Genomic DNA, 18965 nt, shown 5'->3' with positions numbered 1-18965 from the left:
ACACTTTTTTTTCCTAATCTATGCCAAATATGTTGTAAATCTGGAGGAAACATTGCTCTGACTCACAGCAAGCAAGGTTATTTTCTTAATTCTTGTCCTCTGTGTAATTACAGTAGGTATTTTCCAGCTGGATGGGTTGTATAGTCTTGAAGGTTAAGTATTAAATATGTTCGTATGATCATAGTGTAGCCCATAGTCTCAGTCCCAAGCTGTACTAGAAAGCAGCATTAGGACATAAAATAGCATTTGCTTCCTCTACATATCTGTGATCATCATCATTTTCCAGCCTTGCGGAAAGGAGAATAACCCCCTGGACACCTTGGTATTGTTCATTGTTACAGTGTGTTTTTTCCTCTAAAAGGAGAGCAACAAGGCTCTTTGAAAGGGTAGGTAACAGCAGGACAAGGGGGAAATGGTTTGAAGTTGAAGGAGAGAAGATTCAGGTTGGATGTCAGGGGGAAGTTCTTCACTGTCTCAGTGCTTCATTCCAGCATATTGACCTCTCCTTTTCCCCACCCAGCACACTACTTTACTGTCTGACTGGGAAATGAACAGGTTAAAACTGTTCAGAATTAGTTTTAAATCAGATTAGTCGCTTATCCCTGTTTAGCACATGTATATTTATGCTTGTGGAAAGAAAGGGATGGAAGAAGATTGGCTGCAGGCATGGAGTCATCCCCAGACAGACAAGTTAAAGGCAGAAGAAATGCCCGGGAGAGTTAAATTTTTAGTCTTATGTCTCATGGGTGGCCTTCTAATATGATACAGCCTAGAAGACTCATCTGCAAAGCATTTTCCATCCAGATTTATTTACTTGCTCCATACTGTATACCAGCTGTACAACTGAGGGGCCCAAAGTCTTCATTCAGCGACTGGGCCAAGCTATATGAATATTGAAATAAATGTAAAATCCTTTATTATTTGCTTAGTCATCTGCTGCAGAAGTTTGAAGCAAATTTCTAACAGAGAAAGTTAAAAGATAAACAGAAGATTAGATGAAGCCCAACCTGACAGCTTTTTTTTTTGACAGCTGTTTTTTCTACATTAGGAAATGCAGTTAAGAAATGTTTTGTATAGACATTACGAAAGTGTTGATATGTTCTCCCATGAGTAACAGAGCAAGCTGGAGAACATTATGAGAATTACAAACGTGGTAAAGGAGTGAGTAGTGCAAAATGACTAAGGGAGATGATGAAAGGCAGGCTTGGTCTGGACATTCTCAGATTGGTTATGGGAGTGTTTTTATTTAGTGACTTGAAGCAGGAAAACAGTCACATCCTGATGATATTTATGATGATACGAATCTCGGAGACATCACTAAGTACAGAGGAAGATGAAGAGCAAACTGGGAGACGTGAAGGACTAACGCTGCCAAAGAGGGGGGTAGTATTTGAAATGACTCAGAATGGAAGAACTGATGGGCACGTACCAGCTACTGCTGTCATAAGCTGTGCATAGAGCACTGAAGGAGGAGAGAGCCTGGATGTGTTGATCACAGCACAATAATATGACCTGTGACTTTTCTGCAGCGATGATAGAAGTAAACTGTGTGTACTGGGTTTACAAGTTAAGGTGATTTTAGTTAAGGGGAAGTGGGTGTGAGAGGAAAAGATAATTCATTTGCTCAAATGAATAAAATTATCTTCAGTGGTGTTTTAAGCATACAAGTGGAAAGAAGAAAGAAGAATGACTTAGGTTATATGAAACTTGAATACTGAATTGCATATAGGAGTGTGAAACTGAATGAAGAGTGTGTTGTGGTGTAGCATCCCCCGTTCAGACTTACAGCTTCCCATTTTGGGGAATATCTGTGGGTAACACACAATCTGCAGCTCTCCAGAGTCCTTCTTCCTGCTAAGGCAACAGTCAGTTGTAGCATTCTGCCTTAATGATATTGCACCTTTTAGTGCTTTCCTGCTTTCTACGTGCTCAGGTTGCCAAGCAGTCTGTTAAAAATGACCTTTTCAGGGCATATCTTCAGCACAGAGCTTTTCATACTCAGGCACTGTCCTGCTGAAAAACAAGCATAAAACTATTTGAGTGAAATTTTACTCTTCTTTCCTAGACATGCATGAAATTTTACTCTTCTTTCCTAGACATGCATGAATACGTCTGGTGTCTTTGCTGTAAATCTCAAATACAGTTTCTAGCTTCAAGAGCTATTTCTTGATAGATGGTTTGGATACTAATAGGTTCATAGTTGTTGTCATGAATCTCAGATCTCCAAGTGTGATTCCTAAAGTGTGCATGAATATTTGAGGCTGATGAATTTGTTAACAGAGAACAGACGGGAGGCCAGGAGCAGAAGAAATAGAAGAGGAAATAACAGGTTTTATGTACTAGAAGAGTAGATGGAGAACCAGTTTTATGCATTTCCTCTGGTGTGGAGGACAAAGCGTGCTTGTGATGTACACAAAAACAAATGTCTGATTTGCTAAACTACCTCTACATCATCTCAAAGATGCTGCTGAATAGTGAGGGCTGGAAAGCTTGGGTCCCATTTATAAATGGGAATCATGCTGTTCATATATGTCCTTCTCATCAGGTATGAAGAAGACTTTGAGTTTTTCCCCATTGGGAAAATACAGCTGAAATAATTATAGTGTAGAATCATAGAATGGCCTGGGTTGAAAAGGGCCACAGTGGTCAGACCAGGCCGCCCAGAGCCACATCCAGCCTGGCCTTGAATGCCTGCAGGGATGGGGCATCCACAGCCTCCTTGGGCAACCTGTTCCAGTAGAAGGGAAACTATTAGGGATACCAAAAGAAAAGGGATCTGCTGTTTTCTCTTGTTTAAACGATAGTGCAAGTGCTCTTTTGCTTACAATTTAAAGGCACTGTAAGGCAGAATTGCACGAAGCTTGCTTGGGTTTTCACGTGTCACCGAAGTGATACATTAAAGAACAACAACAAAGGGAACTGAAGGAACTGAGAAATTTGAATAGACTTGAATTACGGTAGATATTTTTTGATTTCATTTTGTACTTTATGCCTTGGGTGGGCAGATAATAGCTGACATGCTTTTTTTTTCTTGGCATATTTAAAATAGTAAATCCATGGGTGGTAGAGGAATAAATGTAAACACTGCTCCCAAAAGTATAAACTGGTTTATGCTGCACTGTTTATAGCCACCTAGTAAGCAAAAGCTGTCGTAAGACGTGCATATTGTAGCAACACCTCCTGGATGTTTGCCTGTGGTGTAAAGAGAAGGATTGGAGCACGCAGAGCAGAACGCTTTGTTGTTCCAGTCTTTCATGGGCTTTTAAGCGTGAATGTTGTGTTTTACTGCTAACAACCTATTTGTGTAGGGGAGTGAAAAAGGCAAGAAATTGAAGTGTCAGCTGTGCATGATATTTTCTGTTGTCATTGCGAGGGTCCTTTTCCTTCCCACATTAAGCCTTGTCCCCTTCCACAAGCCATTAAGAGATACTGAGCCAGTGGCTCTACAGCTTTTCAGAGCTTTCCCTTTTTCTTGCTTTTAGCAGCTGCAAAAATAACATTTGTAGGCAGTGTATTACCTGGGCTTTAGGCTGGATGCGAGCTGTGTTTCTGTGGGCTTAATGCTGCACTATTCATTTGGTTCCTTGTATAAAGAAACACAGAGAAGTTACATAGCAAAAGCTTGAAGGTCATTCAGTTGGACTAGATGATCTTAGTGGTCTTTTCCATGAAGTGGTCTTCTCGTATGAAGACAGGCTGAGGGAGCTGAGCTTGTTCAGCCTCGAGAAGGCTGCAGGGTGACCTCATAGCGGCCTTTCAGTAACTAATGGGAGCCCATAAATGGGAAGGGAGTCAATTCTCTGACAGGGTAGATAACAGCAGGACAAGGGGAAATGGTTTCAAGTTGAAGGAGGGAAGACTGAGGATGGATGTCAGGGGAAGTTCTTTACTCAGAGAGTGGTGAGGTGCTGGAACAGCTGCCCATAGAGGCTGTGGATGCCCAGTCCATCCCTAGAGGTGTTCAAGGCCAGGTTGGATGGGGCCCTAGGCAGCCTGGGCTGGTATTCAATGTGGAAGTTGGTGGCCCTGCCTGTGGTAGGGGGTGGTTGGAGCTTCGTGATCCTTGAGGTCCCTTCCAACCCAGGCCATTCTATGATTTAACTTATAAATTTAGTCTGTATTTGTCAATGTGATGGAGAGGCAAATATTTCTCAGTGTGAGTGCAGAATTGCAGCAGCACATGGAGCACCCAGCAGTAAGCAGTCTCAGCACTACATCTCCTTTCCAACTTCAAATGGTGCTGATCAGCACTCAATAGCAGGGGCCATACCTAGCAGATTTTCTGATTTATGTTCTGCACTCCAGCAGGGGAACTGGAATTGGTTTTACTTTGTTTACAGAGCAGTATGCACGTAACAATAGTGTAGTTACTGCATTTATTTATCTCATGCTGAATGCAAATAGAGAGCTGCTGAGCTGAATGGCTTCACATAGCCAATACTGGAGCTTCTATCTCTTGTCAAACATAAAGATTCCATTGTCTGACATGTTCTGAATGTATGCGCTGATAATACAGCGTGTGCTACTAAACATCATCTTTAAAGCTAAAGTGAGTTTGGAAGCTGGCCTTTATGGACTTCTGAATGGTTGGTTTTATTAAACGCTGTTACAGCAATTTGTCTTGTGTCAGGTGAATGGTTGTGTGCATATGCTTGTGGGGATATTAATAGCTGAATGCTTCCATTATGGCAGAGCCTTGAAGACAGTGTAGTCTAAAAGAAGGAAAGAGATGAGGCTGACAGAATGTGGTGAAGACACCAGTATGTAAATCAACTGTTCTGTGAGGCTTAGTGGGTTTTAAAAACCCACTAAAATGGGTTTTTATCACAGTAAAGGGAAGCCATTGGTGTCTGAAAATCCCCTATGCTGCACTGGCTTCTGCATCACTGTTCAAGCATGGCAGACTCCATTGCTTCACTTTGTTAGTCTATAAGTCTTGGAGGTGGTATTATGTGAATCCTAAGGCTATGGAGAAAGAAACGGAGAGTGATTTGAAGATCGTGAGGCAGGAAAAAAATGATTACTTTGACCTTTTATTTGTCAAACCCTTACATTCAACTTCATCGAGCTTACAGTGAGACAGATGTTGCTCATGGGAGTTCTCAGAGCATGCAGCCTTTTCTCTGTATATGTAGACTGAATCCTAGCAATTTGGGAATAGATGATTTCAAATGCACCCTGGGAAGTTTCTTCCATGCTGGTGCTCAGTGTGGGCGCAGTGCATAGACTCTTGAAGTGTTTTCCTTCAGAAAAAACATTAATCAAACGTAAATGAAAGAAGTATAACTTTCAAATGTGTTTTCAGCTTATGCAAACAGGGGTTAAAATTTACAGCTAGAGAATAAGTAATGGGAGTGAGTTACCCTTTTGATGCCAAGGTGTTTATTGAGTGCCATCTAGTGTTTGCTTTCTAATTCAAGGAAAAGAAGCAGCAGCTTTGCACAACTGACTTTTCCTATAATTGCATACACAGTGTGATTATAACCTTGTTTCTATTTGTCTGTTTTATGGAAGACCCAGAGAGAAATTTAGCCAGGATTCTGTTTTCTTCAGGCTAAGAAATAACAGTCAAGATGCAAACAGTTTTATTCAGTTAGTATTTTATAAAGTCTCTTGAATACCACTACTGACCTTTATCTCTGCTTTTATTTACAGATCATGTATGGAACACTAGTTTCTGTGATAGTTCTACGATCTGTTTATATAGTATTATGGTAAGTGTTATTACATACTACTAGTAGCTCAATATTATAAGCATCTTAGTATGTGTATCTTTTCTGGTGGTCATAACATGGGAAATGAGTGGTGGCAGAATTTCTTTAACTAGGTACATAGTGTTAGTTCACGTGCTCTGGTTGAAAGAGAACACCCCCACTTCTTTGCGTTTTCTTTATGAGGACAGGCTGAGGGAGTTGGGTTTGTTCAGCCTAGAGAAGAGAAGGTTGCGAGGTGACCTCATTGCAGCCTTTCAATACCTGAAGGGAACTTACTCCCAGGAGGGGAGTAAACTCTTCGAAAGGGCTGACAATAGCAGGACTAGGGGAAATGGTTTTAAGTTAAAAGAGGGAAGATTTAGGTTGGATGTTAGGGGGAAATTCTTCACTAGGAGAGTGGTTAGGCCCTGGAACAGGCTGCCCAGGGAGGTTGTGGATGCCCCGTCCTTGGAGGTGTTCAAGACCAGGTTGGACAGGGCCCTGGGCAACGTGATCTATGGGGTCTCTATGGGGATCTATGGGGTCTATGGGGTCTCTATGGGGATCTATGGGGTCAATGGGGTCTCTATGGGGATCTATGGGGTCTCTATGGGGATCTATGGGGTCTCCTGGGCAACCTGATCTAGTAAATGTGTATGTTTGGTGGCCCTGGCAGGCAGGGGGGTTGGAACTACATGATCCTTGAGGTCCCTTCCAACCCGGGTCATTCTGTGATTCTGTGATTCTTGAAGCCAGCAAATTATTATCAAACAAAGGTGATACCTCTACACTTGGAGTCAATATTCATCCGTCAAAATGTTCCTTTCCACGTCCCTACTCAAGTATCTAAAATTCAAAAGTGAAAAATAGTAAGTCAAAAATGTAAACAACAGTTTTCACTGTGATTTTGAATAGATAAATTTAGACGTGTGTAGATATAATGGAATAGAATAGTCCAGATTGGAAGGGACCTCAAGGATCCTGAATCTCCAACCATCCTGCCAGGCAGGGCCACCAACCTCCCCATTTACTAGACCAGGTTGCCCAGGGCCCCATCCAACTTGGCCTTGAACACCTCCTGGGACGGGGCATCCACAACCTCTCTGGGAAGCCTGTTCCAACACCTCACCCCTCTCATAGTAAATGTAAAGTAAACTTTCCTCGAGAAATTTCCACAAACCAAGCATTAATGTTCATAGACTTCCATCAAGCAACAAAAAAAAACAACAAACAAATCTAAAATGGATCGTGTGTTGCTTGCAGCTATAGAAACTTAAAGGCACTTTTCAAACTCATGAACATGTAAATTTTAATCATAGCATAGAGATCTCAAGTGATGCTGCCTCTATTCATATCCAAGGGGAATCAAGTTCGAGTCGATCTAATTTTGTTCTTGTACAAGGATTCAGCACAGTTCTAATCATTTAGATTAAATTACTCTCTATGCAGGTAAGCTCTTGGGGTCTGCTGCCTTTCCAGTTCTACGAATTCAACTCTTGTGAATGCTGATGATTTCCAAAGCATTGCCATTATGTCACTACCAACAATACTGCCATCCTTCTAGGATTTCATCCAGTGTTTTCCACCAGCAAATTTAATCTCTGAAGTTCTACCTACTTTTTCCCTGCAGTTTTAGAAAGAATTGGAATGTATTTTCTTCATTAATTAGATCACTTCATTGCAATGTTACAAAGACTGACTTCCCTTTTCAGTTATACTGACGCAAACTGTGGTTAGAAAGTTGAGATGGGGAAAGGAGCTTTGCTACCCTGACAGTGCCCTTTCTCTTCTCGAGAAGCCAGCCCTGACTATACTTTTGGATTTACTTCCTCTCTGTGTTGCTAAAATGCATTTCTGTCTGTCTGTTTGTAGTTCTAGTAGTTCCCCAGGCCTGTTCTAACTTACATTTTGACTGCTGTTTCTGCGTTTCTGTTTTATTTCTTTAATTGGATTCATATGAAGTTAATACTTGTTTCCTAGTGTAGGGCTGGAAGTTGCTCTGAGCTCCATGTAAAGAGCAGCACATAAATCCTTTCAGGCTGCTGCCTCCTCCTATCCCCACTCTTTGTTATCATTCCTGCCCATTCCCCCCAACTTTTCATTATTTCTTGGTTCTGCTTCATAGAACATGTTCATAGAGCATGTTCCCTGTTAACGAGTGATGCCAAATTCTCATACTTCTTCACAAAACAGCACTATTTATTCTCTTTTTTCTGTTCCCAGTGTATATTGCATAGGAAATATACATTATTCTTTTGGGAGTGTCCTCAATTGTCACGTGGCTAACCTTTAACTGAAAGATTACATGTGGGACTGACAGGTTACTACCTTTTGGATTACTTCAGTTTCCCATGTACTTCTCATTCATAATGCAACAAGCAATTAGTAGTGTAGAAGCAAAGTCTCAAGGAGATCAATCCCAGAGAATGCTGATTCAGGAGAAGCAGAGTAATACATGGACTTGATGGAGCATGCCCAGAGGAAGGCCACAAAAATGATCCAAGGGATTGAAAATATGGGCAAACAAGGAGAAATGGTTACAAACTAAAACAGGAGAGATTTAGATTGGATATAAGAAAACTCTTTTATGGTAAGGGTAGTGAAGCACTGGCACAGGTTGCCCAGAGAGGTGATGGATGCCTCATCGCTGGAGGAGACATTCAAGGTCAGGCTGGATGGAACTTTGAGCATCTGATGGAACTGTAGTTGTTCCTGTTTATTGCAGGGAGCTGGATGTCCTTTAAGCTCAAAAAAGACCCTTCCATCTCAAATATTATTGCGATTCTATGAATACTTAAATAGATTAAATTTGCAGTTGGTATCTTCTTAAATGAAGCACTTTACATGTATGTTATAGTATTTATGTGTGCTACAAGCTGCCTTTAAAGCATATTGAACTAAGCTGTTATTTCTCTTTCTCTCTTCAGGGTATACCCATGGCTTAGAGGTCTAGGCTATACATCTTTAACTGTATTTCTAATGGGATTTTTCCTCTGGAATGTGGACAACATTTTCTGTGAGAAATTGAGGTGAGCACTTTCACTTTGTCTCGCTAGCTCGTAATCTTTTAGCATAAAGCATTGTTTTCTCTGCTGTGTATATTCAAGTCTAACTCAAGGTATGTTTGATAAGCTGCCTACAAAGCATTCACAAGGCTTTTATCCAGTTTGCTCATGACTACATTCAGCACTGAACAGTTCTTTTAAAGGTTTTCTTATTCATGAATAGATTCCTTTTATTTTTCTTATAATAGGTATTTCTCTTTAACTTCAATTTAAATGGAGGGAAAGTAATGCCACCAAAGTAATTTTGAGGATCTGTGCCTTACTGAAGTCTGCTCTTCATACTCGATTTCATCTGAATGAGATTTTTATCCTTTTTTTCTTTGTTGTTTGTTTCTACTCTTATCGTTTCCTAGGAAGATATCAAAAGCAGCAGTTCTGCAAGTTGAAGAAATATCTGCTGCAATATATATGTCACCAATAAATAGCAGCAATTTGAGTGTCTCAAAGATCAGTAACTCTGTGAGCCATTGCATTATGCCTATTATTAGCCTAAGTCTTATGGCTTAGCACTGTAGAAGAGGCCAAAAAGACTTAATCTCTGCTTAGTCTATTGCCAAATGGGGTAAAAAAAGAAATTGGCTTTCACATAAAGCATGTAGGAATTCACCATCTTGTTATATGGCAGATACTGTACATGTGCAAGAAAAGAACAGTAGACCTACACGTTGGTTTCTGAGTGTGTCATCCCTTGGTGCTGGACAGTTGCATAGCAGCACTTGTCTTTATTGTGATGCTTATATTCCACCATAGGCTGGAAGAATTTGAGATGTTGATGCCAGCAACAAGAAAATCCCATCTTGACTCTATGTATATAACATAGAGAAGCTGACCCTCAGTGTCTGTGGTGTACATAATTATCCTATTGGGTTGCTTTGTTAGGCTCAGATCATAACACTGGTTGTGGTGACTCTTTTTGGATCCAGTAGTCATTAATGGTCTGACTTGAATCAAAGCTGTGTTTAATTTTGTGACTGAGTTGGAAACCTAATCAGTAGCTCAGGGATTAGCATTTAGTGGAGGGGCGTGAACACTGTAACGTAGTGTAGTAAATAAATGTAACAGAAGCTTCAGACTTTTCTCCCTTAGGCCTGCAGTCTTTGCTATTTTCCCTTTTTGTTTTGACTGAACACGAAGTACAGGTCAGCAAAGAAGATGGGCAGATGTTCACATTTGCTCCACCAACATCCAAAACAGGAGTCAACTGAAGAAATCAGGCGAGCAGGAGAAACCACAGTGACTTAGTTCCTTTCCCTTTTTTCCCTCTCTCTCCATCATAGAATCATAGAATCACTCAGGTTGGAAAAGACCTTAAGGATCATTGAGTCCATCTGCAGCCTAACCATACTACCCTAACAAACAACCCTCTGCTAAATCATGTCCCTGAGGTTTTTAAGCACATCCAGGGATGGGGACTGAGGAATGATAGAACTCATTTGAGACTGCTGGGATGACATATATACACTCTGAAATTTAAGTCAAGATTACTCAAGTCTGAGATTGTTCTGTTTGGGGTCGGGGAGGGGGGGAAACCCCAACAAAAACAATTGCACAGTGTTTTCTTTCTTACAGAGCACTACGAGAGAAGATGCCTCCTGTTTTGGGCGCTGTGACACAGTTTCACGCGTGGTGGCACATTCTCACAGGCCTGGGCTCTTATCTTCATATCCTGCTCAGGTAGGAAATGTTTTCTAAACTGGATGATCATAAAGCAGCCTTGGGAGTTTTCCCAGGTTCAGATTTATTTCAACATGCTGTGTCAGCAGAAGAGCAGGAAAATGACCTCTTAATGAACTGTAGGAAGTGGACTTCCTCTTAGTGACTCATCTGTAAACTCTAGTAATGTATGTTCTCCAAAATAACCATCAGTCTTTTAGATAGTCATGATTCTACAGGAAAATGCAGGTTAGAAATGAGAAGTCTGTAGCAGTTGAATACTTCTGCAGTTTTAATTAATTTCCAAGTATATGCCATTAATATCTCTCTGCTCTTGTGTGAGAATCCTCAAGTGCTTGAATGTGTTTAATTTTACAAGTGTAATTAATTATTTGATAGGCGCTGTCACTCCTTAGGACTATCAGGCATCATGCTATAGAGCAGGAGGGTGACAGCTGAAGTTGGAGCAGAGCTGTTTGCAGAAGTGTGGGATGTTAGTTTTAGAATGAGACTTACACATTTAAGTGCCCTGATTAGCAGGTCTGCAACCAGCAGACCTTGTCTCTGTTGTTGCCTTATACCACCATCTACTGGAAGCAGGGATGAAAGTCAACAGAATGCAGATTTTATGTTTAGTCTGTTCATTACCTACCGGGCGCATCCTGTATAGGTGAGAAAACATGATCACGCATCAGTTTTGCTACACTCGACATAGTGCTCTGCATTTTTTTTGTCAGATGCTAAAATAGCCAGTAAAAATAAAATTCAAGGAAAATAAGTACAATTCCAGTAGCTGATCCAACAGTTGTGTGTGTTTGTTTGTTTGTTTTGTATATACCTGTAAATATATACATATATATATATATATGTATGTATATATAAAGTACAGCATAGTATATATAAAACAGCTGCTCCAGTAATTTCACCCTCCCATAATGACAGGCTCTATCTAGTTCCTGTTCATGGAGTCATAGAATGGTTAGGGTTGGAGATCATCTAGTTCCCCCCCCCCCAGCTGCTATAAGCAGGTACACCTCCCTCTAGACCACACTGCTCACAGCCCCATCCAGCCTAGCTTTGAATGCCTCCTATGTGGGAGCATCCATAACCATTCTGAACAACCTGTTCCAGTATCTCACCATGCTTACAGTAAAGGATTTCATCCTGATATCTAGTCTAAATCCACCCTCTTCTTGTTCAAAGCCATTTTGCCTTGCCCCATCACTACCTGCCTGCCCTTATATAAAGAATCTCCTCCCTAGGTTTCCTGTTGTCCCCCTTCAGGTACTGGAAAGCTGCTATAAGGTCTCCTCAGAGCCTTCTCTAGGCTGAGGAGCCCCAGCTCTCTCAGTCTGTCGCTGTAGGGGAGGTGCTCCAGCCCTCTGATCACCTTCATTGCCCTCCTCTGGACGCAGTCCCGCAGCTCCATGTCCTTCTTGTGCTGGGGGCTCCAGAAGTGGACACAGTGCTCAAGGTGGGATCTCACAAGAGCAGAGCACAGGGGCAGAATCACCTCCCCTGGTGACCACCTGCTGGTCACACTTCTCCTGATGCAGCCCAGGATATGTTTGACCTGGGCTGCAAGCACACATTGCCGGCTTATGTTGAGTCTTTAATCAACTAACACCTCCAAATCCTTCTCGGGTGTTTCCTGAGATCTTTCCCTGAGCAGAGAGAACTTCTCTCTTCAAGCTCACATAGTTGACTGTATAGGTCTGTTTGCTAATTGCAGTGGGAGTTACTGTGGGCTGTTTACCATTTTGTGTAAATGTAGTCATGATGTTTAGTTCTAAAATCACAGTATCAGTTATTTTCCAGTTGGAAAACAAAACAAGCATTAGCGCTTGATTATTATTTCGTATGCTGTCTTATCTGTCAAATTTCAAGCGTGCTCTCCTTCTCTTCCACAGTTTATACACAAGGACACTTTTCCTGAAACACAGGCCAAAGGTGAAGGTAAGTAACCTATATTTTGTGTCCACTGGAGCATTTGCATATCTTAAGCCTGAATGCACACTGGGGCTTGCTTGCTGTGCCTGTTGTAATGATACTTGCCTTTGCTTTCTACTTGCATTCCAATAAGTGCAATTGAGATGTTGTCAGCAGTGTTTACTTTCCATTCCAAGAGATATTTCAAGAAATCTTTCTCCTCTTTGTATTTTTCTTTTAACAGTTTCTTCTTGGAATATGGCCTGTTCTTCTTGTGGAGCCACCCAAGAAGCTTTGACTGAGACCTAAGCTGTCACATGCATCCACTTAGCCTGGCTGAATAAAGTGATTCAACACTTACTATGGCTGGATTGTCAAAATCGTGGATCAAGTCAAGTCCCATTGCTACAAAAGGACTTCTCTGTGTTACTAGGCCTGCCCGCCAGAACAGAGCGAAGAGTTGGCACACTAGGAGAATAATGCTTAGTACAGCTTTATTCTACGTTGTTAAAACAAAGATTAAGACACAATATTTTTATGTATATGTTGTATAGCTGATGATACTGAGCTAATATTTCGTGCTGGTCACAGAAAACTAACCATTTTTGAAGTGGGTTGCTTACGTTTTTCATTCAGTTGTTGTTTTTTTCTGTGGTGTAAACTAATATTAGTAACTGAATGATAAAAACAGGTCACTGATGGTCAAGCTGAGCATCTTTGTGGACTATAGTGAACTGAATGCTTAACCTGAACTACTTTAATCTTGCACTTTCATACAATTAATGAAGTATGTATGATTGATTTAGGGCTTTATTCTGTCCTTGCTTTTCCACAGTCTCCTTTGTAACTGATGTTTTAAGCAAAAAGGTTGGGATCCGTGTGCCACTTAGTTAATTTCGTATCAATTTTGTGTTAGCCCAGCTGAGGTACATCATGGAAGATGTTCCAGGGTGTGAATGAGAGAAGACATTTGTGATATATAGGAGTTATTTGTTTGATTAGTGATCCATCAGGTGACTGTATAACCACAAGAAACACTTCTAAAATCTTTTTATTTACATGCCTTCTTTTTCTCTCCATACTTTCCAGTTCCCATTATTCCAGTCTTAGTGCAGATCGACAAACACTGTGGATGTGTGCTTGTTCAGCTTTGAAATCATGCCTTTCTACTATTTTATGAGTCTTAAGTACTGCTGTGACTTTCAGAAGCATCTGTTTATTCAGAAATATTGAAGAAAGTCTAAATAACAAGATTTATGCTGAGGATAACCCCAAAACATGCAGCATTTTGATTGCTTGCTCTTAATGTTTCCATCACATGGTTTCCTCTGTGGAAAGCTGAATACCTTTTTAACACCAACCTTTGGCTCTTAAATGGGGACAAACCCTCTGATTTATGCAGGTTTTTTTTTCTACCCAGCTGATCAAAGTTAGTAAGTAAGCATAAATAATAATAATAAATAAATAATTAAGAACGAAAAGAAATTGAACTAACAGTTTTTCAAAATATACCTCATATTGGAGGCTCTCATTTTGTCTGTCCAGAGCTTGGGGTGGCTAAATGTAGTTTGTCTCTGGACCTTCAAGCTGCTGTGCTATGCAATTGATGATGCTTTGAGGGATTTATCCTTGCAACAAGGGAAAAAGGGAAGTGCTCAGACTGATTGCAAGTCCTGCTCTGTATTGATTTTAAAACAGGTCCACAGCTGTGAGGCACAGTAGAGTAACTATAAAGCTGTCTCCCTGGTTGAAGAAGTCAGCCTTATGTATATCCTCTGTATCAACCCTACTGATGCAAACCTCCAAACAAAATCATGGCTTTTGGTTATGGTGACTAAGTCTGGACCCTTGGGATCCAAACTCAGGACTAGAAAACAATGCTTAATCTTTAATGACTCCAGCAAGGTTTAAGCACGTGCTAAGAGCAGTGCGTTTTGACCTGTAATCAGTTAACAAGGCTTCTGAACAACATTTTTTAGACATATATGTTGTCGGTAGCCTCTAGTTCTATATAGATGAGGTTGACATCTGTTCTGGAAAATGTGAGGGATCCTGAAACTGAAAGAGTTTGGAACCACTAGCACAGAGGGAGGAAAGTGCTGGTTTGGACCAGATGTCTGTGATTACCCAGAAGTCATATTTTCTTCTAGTGAGATTTGAGAACTGTTTGAAAAGTGTAGCTTGAACATAAGTGCCTGCCTGTTCCCCTCCTGGCTCTCTCAAGCATGCTTCTGCACACTGTATCTTACTTTCTTCCTGAGTACATTTGCAGCTTCCATAAGATTGGGAAAAGAGTCCTGTAACGGGAGCAGTGCAGAGGCTATACATATCAGCAGTCCATAGTGATGTTTGCTAGGTAGGATATTATTTTTAAGAGGAAGAACAAAACCTTTATTTTAGTGACCTTATTTTTGTTTCTGTAGGATGTACGGGCTCTGCTTTTCTTTCCTGTAATTACAGGAACCACAGTATACTAAAAAACTATTGATAAAGCATCTCTAGAATGGTGTATTTTAAAGGAATTCGTACATTCTCCCACACACTTGCAGCAAACTTCCATTCAGACCCTGTTGAATTAATTTGTCAAGACTAAAAACTAATAATCAGAAAAGCTCTTACAATTAATTTTAAGCTGCTGTTAGTTTTTTCATTCATATCATTTACCAGCAGTGTTTTTTATCTTTAAAAACTTAGGCAGATTGTGTTCTTCCTTCATTCCAAATAACCATGATCCACCCTTCCGTTGGCCTTTTGGGTTGTGCTAGACCCTGAAGAATGTAATTTATATGTATATCCTTCTAAGCATAAGTAATCTAACATGATGGGTGCTTTGGGTTGACTGCCTTACTGATCCTGTAAGCGATAATGAAAATGGGAAGCCAGTCTTAAATTGTAATGTTTTCTAGTGCCTGGAAAGAGATACATCTTTACTTCTGTAATTAGAGAGATGTCTGCTAAAACTGTTTTCTATTCATATTGCTTGTATGATGTGCTTTTTTCTTTCTGCAGTCCCTAGAGCAGCATATCCCAAACTTTTGGTGCAGTACATCTTGCAAGGTTGGTCATCTTTGATCCTGTTTTTCAAGTAGGGTTCAGACAGCAGCTACTTCAAAGGGAATTACAGAAATAGCAGGTGTCCTTTAATATGAATCCTGTAGTACGTGTTAGATAGATTTAAAAATAACGAGGAACCCTTTTATTCTTGAACATCTATGAAGAACCAAGAATTCTGTCACCTTGAGCCCATCAGCTTGGCACAGATCAGCAGCGAGTAGTTCTGCAGACTGTGAGATGAAGAATTCTTCTTTGGGAAGCAGTAGAGAAATGTCAGAATGACTCTGTCAGTATAGAACACCACGGCAGGAATCAAGACTTTCTGGATCCTTAAGACCTGCATTGCCATTTGAAGATGAGACACAATAAACAGAAACGCACCACTGAGAGGGATCTTGTCTGTGTTTTGAAGGCAGTGTTTGAAGCCAGCTTGCAGTATTAGTCATCTCCAGACCTCATTCTAATGCTTTTCCTTTCAGCACGAAGAAGATCTGCTACCAGCGAGTGTTTAGAAGACTACCCCAGTGTCAAGATGGGGATATGCAGCCTATCACTTGCCGATCTACCTCTGTCGTGTATTACACAGTGCCTGTGCCCTTCATTCTGTCCGCCTGAAAATGCAGGTGTCAGAGCAGTCTGCAGCCCCTGAGGTTTGCAACAGCATCATCGTATGTGTCTGTGTCTGACTGATCACTCTACATAAACATCCACATTCATTTGGTGTCTGTCAGACTTTCTGCCAATGCTCAGTCTGCTGATCCTCTGAACGCAGAAGTTGGATGTAGATAGAGATGTGAGGAGGAGGACTTTAATTGAGACAGATGAAGTGAAACCTTTTTTGGCAGTGTATTAAGAGACATTTAACGCTAAGATACGGCATACAATTAATTTGATGTGACCTTAGGAGAGATCTAGTAGGAAAGATTGTCCTGTAATTAGTTTTAATTCTCTTCTAATCTAATATTGCCGTTGTGTTCATCCTTGGCCCTGCTTTGTTTGCCTGAAGGGAGCTGTATGATTTGAAGTGCAGTTGATTCTTTTGGCCACATACATTTGCTTCCAGCACTTGATTTCTAATGGCGGAATGAGTTTTTCTACTAGCTCATCCACCTGAAACTCATAAGAACGTAAAATCCTCCCAGTACCACTCATGTTTCTCACAGTGACCACCACATTGTTTAGTATTTGCGTCCAAGAATTTCAGTCATCCCACTTTTGAAACCAGTTTCTCCCTGTGGATATTTATTTTATGGCATTTGGTAGCAGGTGGTGAAATAAATCACTGTAATGCTTGGTAGCGGAAGAGGAGCTGTAATGAACCAGCACTGCTGTTTTCTTCAGTAGACCTGAAGATCCAGGAATGCATTCGTTCTGGTGGGCCATGTGGTTGTAATGGACATTGCTTTGCTTTACAGATCTCCCCATCTGCACTTTATAAGTAGGCAGTGAGAGGCTTAAAATGCAAACTACTGATTGACTGTGAGACTTTGTTATGAAAAGAGATAAACAAAGGAGTCTTTATTACCCATGAGAAGCGAAAGGCAGAAGGAGATTAAGAAATCTGACATGGAAAGAGAATAACAAAAGATTAAGCACAGAATCCCACAGTATTACATCCACCGCCTTCTTTATAACAGCACTTTAGATCATTGTGTAGCAAGCTCGAGGGTTTTGATGTTTATATATTTAACCTTTCGTGCTGACTCTGCACTCTGCCATAGAGGTGATGTAAACAACATGTTACATTCAGTTCATTATGAATTATCCAGCTGTTGCTCTCTGAGGACGGAAGGTGACGTACATTTCATACACAAGTGAAAATGCTTTTCGTGCATCTGGAACATCCTCTGCCAGCTTTCCTTGGGAGTCCATGATAAAACTACAGAGAATTTAATGTACATCTGTTCAAATTGGTTGGAGGTTGGTCTTTTCCATGTCTCACCCACAACTGCCTACTGCAGCCAAGTGCCTGACCTGCTGCAAGTCTTTTCTGAGAGCTGAAGATGTCTTTTTTCCCTGAGGTCCACAGAAGGTCCTTGGTAGGTGGAGACAGGCTTTGGTTTATGTTAAAAATCATTCTGATGCATAAGTCAGGGCACTTCTCATGGCTGCTTTGCAGAAATGGAGTTACCCAGTACACAGCTGAAATGTGCCTGGCTATCCCACATCCCTGATGCTGTTGGATCTTCTCCCATTTATAAAGATGGATGAGGGATTGAACCCCATAACTACTGTTTATTGAAGCATACGTAGTTCAGTGATGGGCAGTGAGAAGGCACCTTATGCAGAGCCCCATTTCATTTTTGGAGCTCACCAGTCCACTGATACATACGATTTTGGAAGCAGGATTGATGCCTGAGTCTCTCACTTGGGATCTCCATTTGTACTTGTTGTGAAGGTATCCAGTCTCAACAAGATGAGAATCCACCTATTGCAAGACTCTGAACCAGTGCCTGTAAAACGTTTTGCACAAGTGGAGTGCACACATCTGCCTGATGCTGAGGGCAGGCTACTGAGATTATACAAATAGCTTCAAGGATAACCTCAGCGTCATTCTTCTTCCCCTGGAACAACGTATGCCTTGTTCTTCAAATTGAACAAAAAAGCTGGGTTTTCCCACATGCCCCATAGCAACCCATATACCAAAACGCTTCCTAAATTAAATTGGTGACCCCTTAGACAGAAGAGGGGTGGATTTTCTGTTAATCTCCCAAACTGATGTCTACTGTGTGATGTTGATGATTAAACTGAGCTGAATGCACTGATGATGCCTTGTTTACTGTCTTAGCAGATAACATCTGTATTGGGCATGAAAAAGACCACGTGTTAACGTGACCAAACTTTTTAACATTGACACTATTGGTTCTAACGTAATATTTTTTTAGGTTTGTTTTTTTGTTTTATTTTTCCTGAAATTCAGTATATTGTTGCAGACATATAAATACACTGTGACAGACGAACGGCAGTAAAAACAGTAAAAACTTGTAAAACAGCTGCACCGAGCAGCGTTTATTGACAATTTTGATAGTACTGAACTGATTATTTGTACCAGGCTTGCTGGTAACTAACATTAGGCTTCTGTGTATCAGCCTATCTTGTTTTGCGAGCACCGTAGCTTTGAGATATTTAATGTATTTTGTTTGTTATTCATGTTGTGGTCAGGCACTAATTTGTGTCTTTATAGTTCAAATTATTAAAGAACTTTGTTTTAAGTATCACTTTTCCCAGGTGTTTTTTGGCTTTTGTATTCACTGGTTGGCAAGAAGAGGATAATTATCTGCATGGTTGTGTGTTACAGAATGGGACCTGCTGAGAAAATGGTGCTCTCAGTTCTCTGTAGATTTGCTCTATCAGCATCTGTCCTCCCAGTGCTGGGAAAGGATGCAAACACATTGCTAAAACTCATCTGTAGGATCTGATTTAGGTTCATGTGTTCCCTATGACTGCAAAATGGCAACCCTCCCCTTTATGCCCATGCAGCAGCTAAGAGCATAGAGGGCCTTGATGGTTGGAGCTGAGTTCTCCAAGTCCTCGGGTGTGAAGTTTGCATTTATTTATTTATTTATTTTTG

At 40.8% G+C, this 18965-nt stretch overlaps 1 protein-coding gene across 1 annotated transcript in view; it reads left to right on the top strand.

Annotated features, from left to right (window-relative positions):
• The window catches only part of ACER3 (alkaline ceramidase 3), a 48652-nt gene extending 30043 nt beyond the window's left edge, over positions 1-18609 (top strand). Inside the window, exons 7-11 of the mRNA XM_015852492.3 lie at positions 5656-5714; positions 8621-8722; positions 10328-10432; positions 12322-12367; positions 12585-18609. Coding sequence (XP_015707978.2) covers positions 5656-5714; positions 8621-8722; positions 10328-10432; positions 12322-12367; positions 12585-12638 — 366 coding nt within the window. The 3' untranslated portion in view covers positions 12639-18609. The remainder of the gene's footprint in view (positions 1-5655; positions 5715-8620; positions 8723-10327; positions 10433-12321; positions 12368-12584) is intronic.
• Positions 18610-18965: the final 356 nt, after the last annotated feature.

Source organism: Coturnix japonica, chromosome 1 (genome assembly GCF_054131305.1).
Source record: "Coturnix japonica strain WE chromosome 1, WE-NBRP24, whole genome shotgun sequence".
In the NCBI taxonomy this organism is placed as follows: Eukaryota; Metazoa; Chordata; class Aves; order Galliformes; family Phasianidae; genus Coturnix; species Coturnix japonica.
The sequence above is the reverse complement of the archived record's forward strand: the minus strand, read 5'-3'. Positions and strand labels throughout refer to the sequence as shown.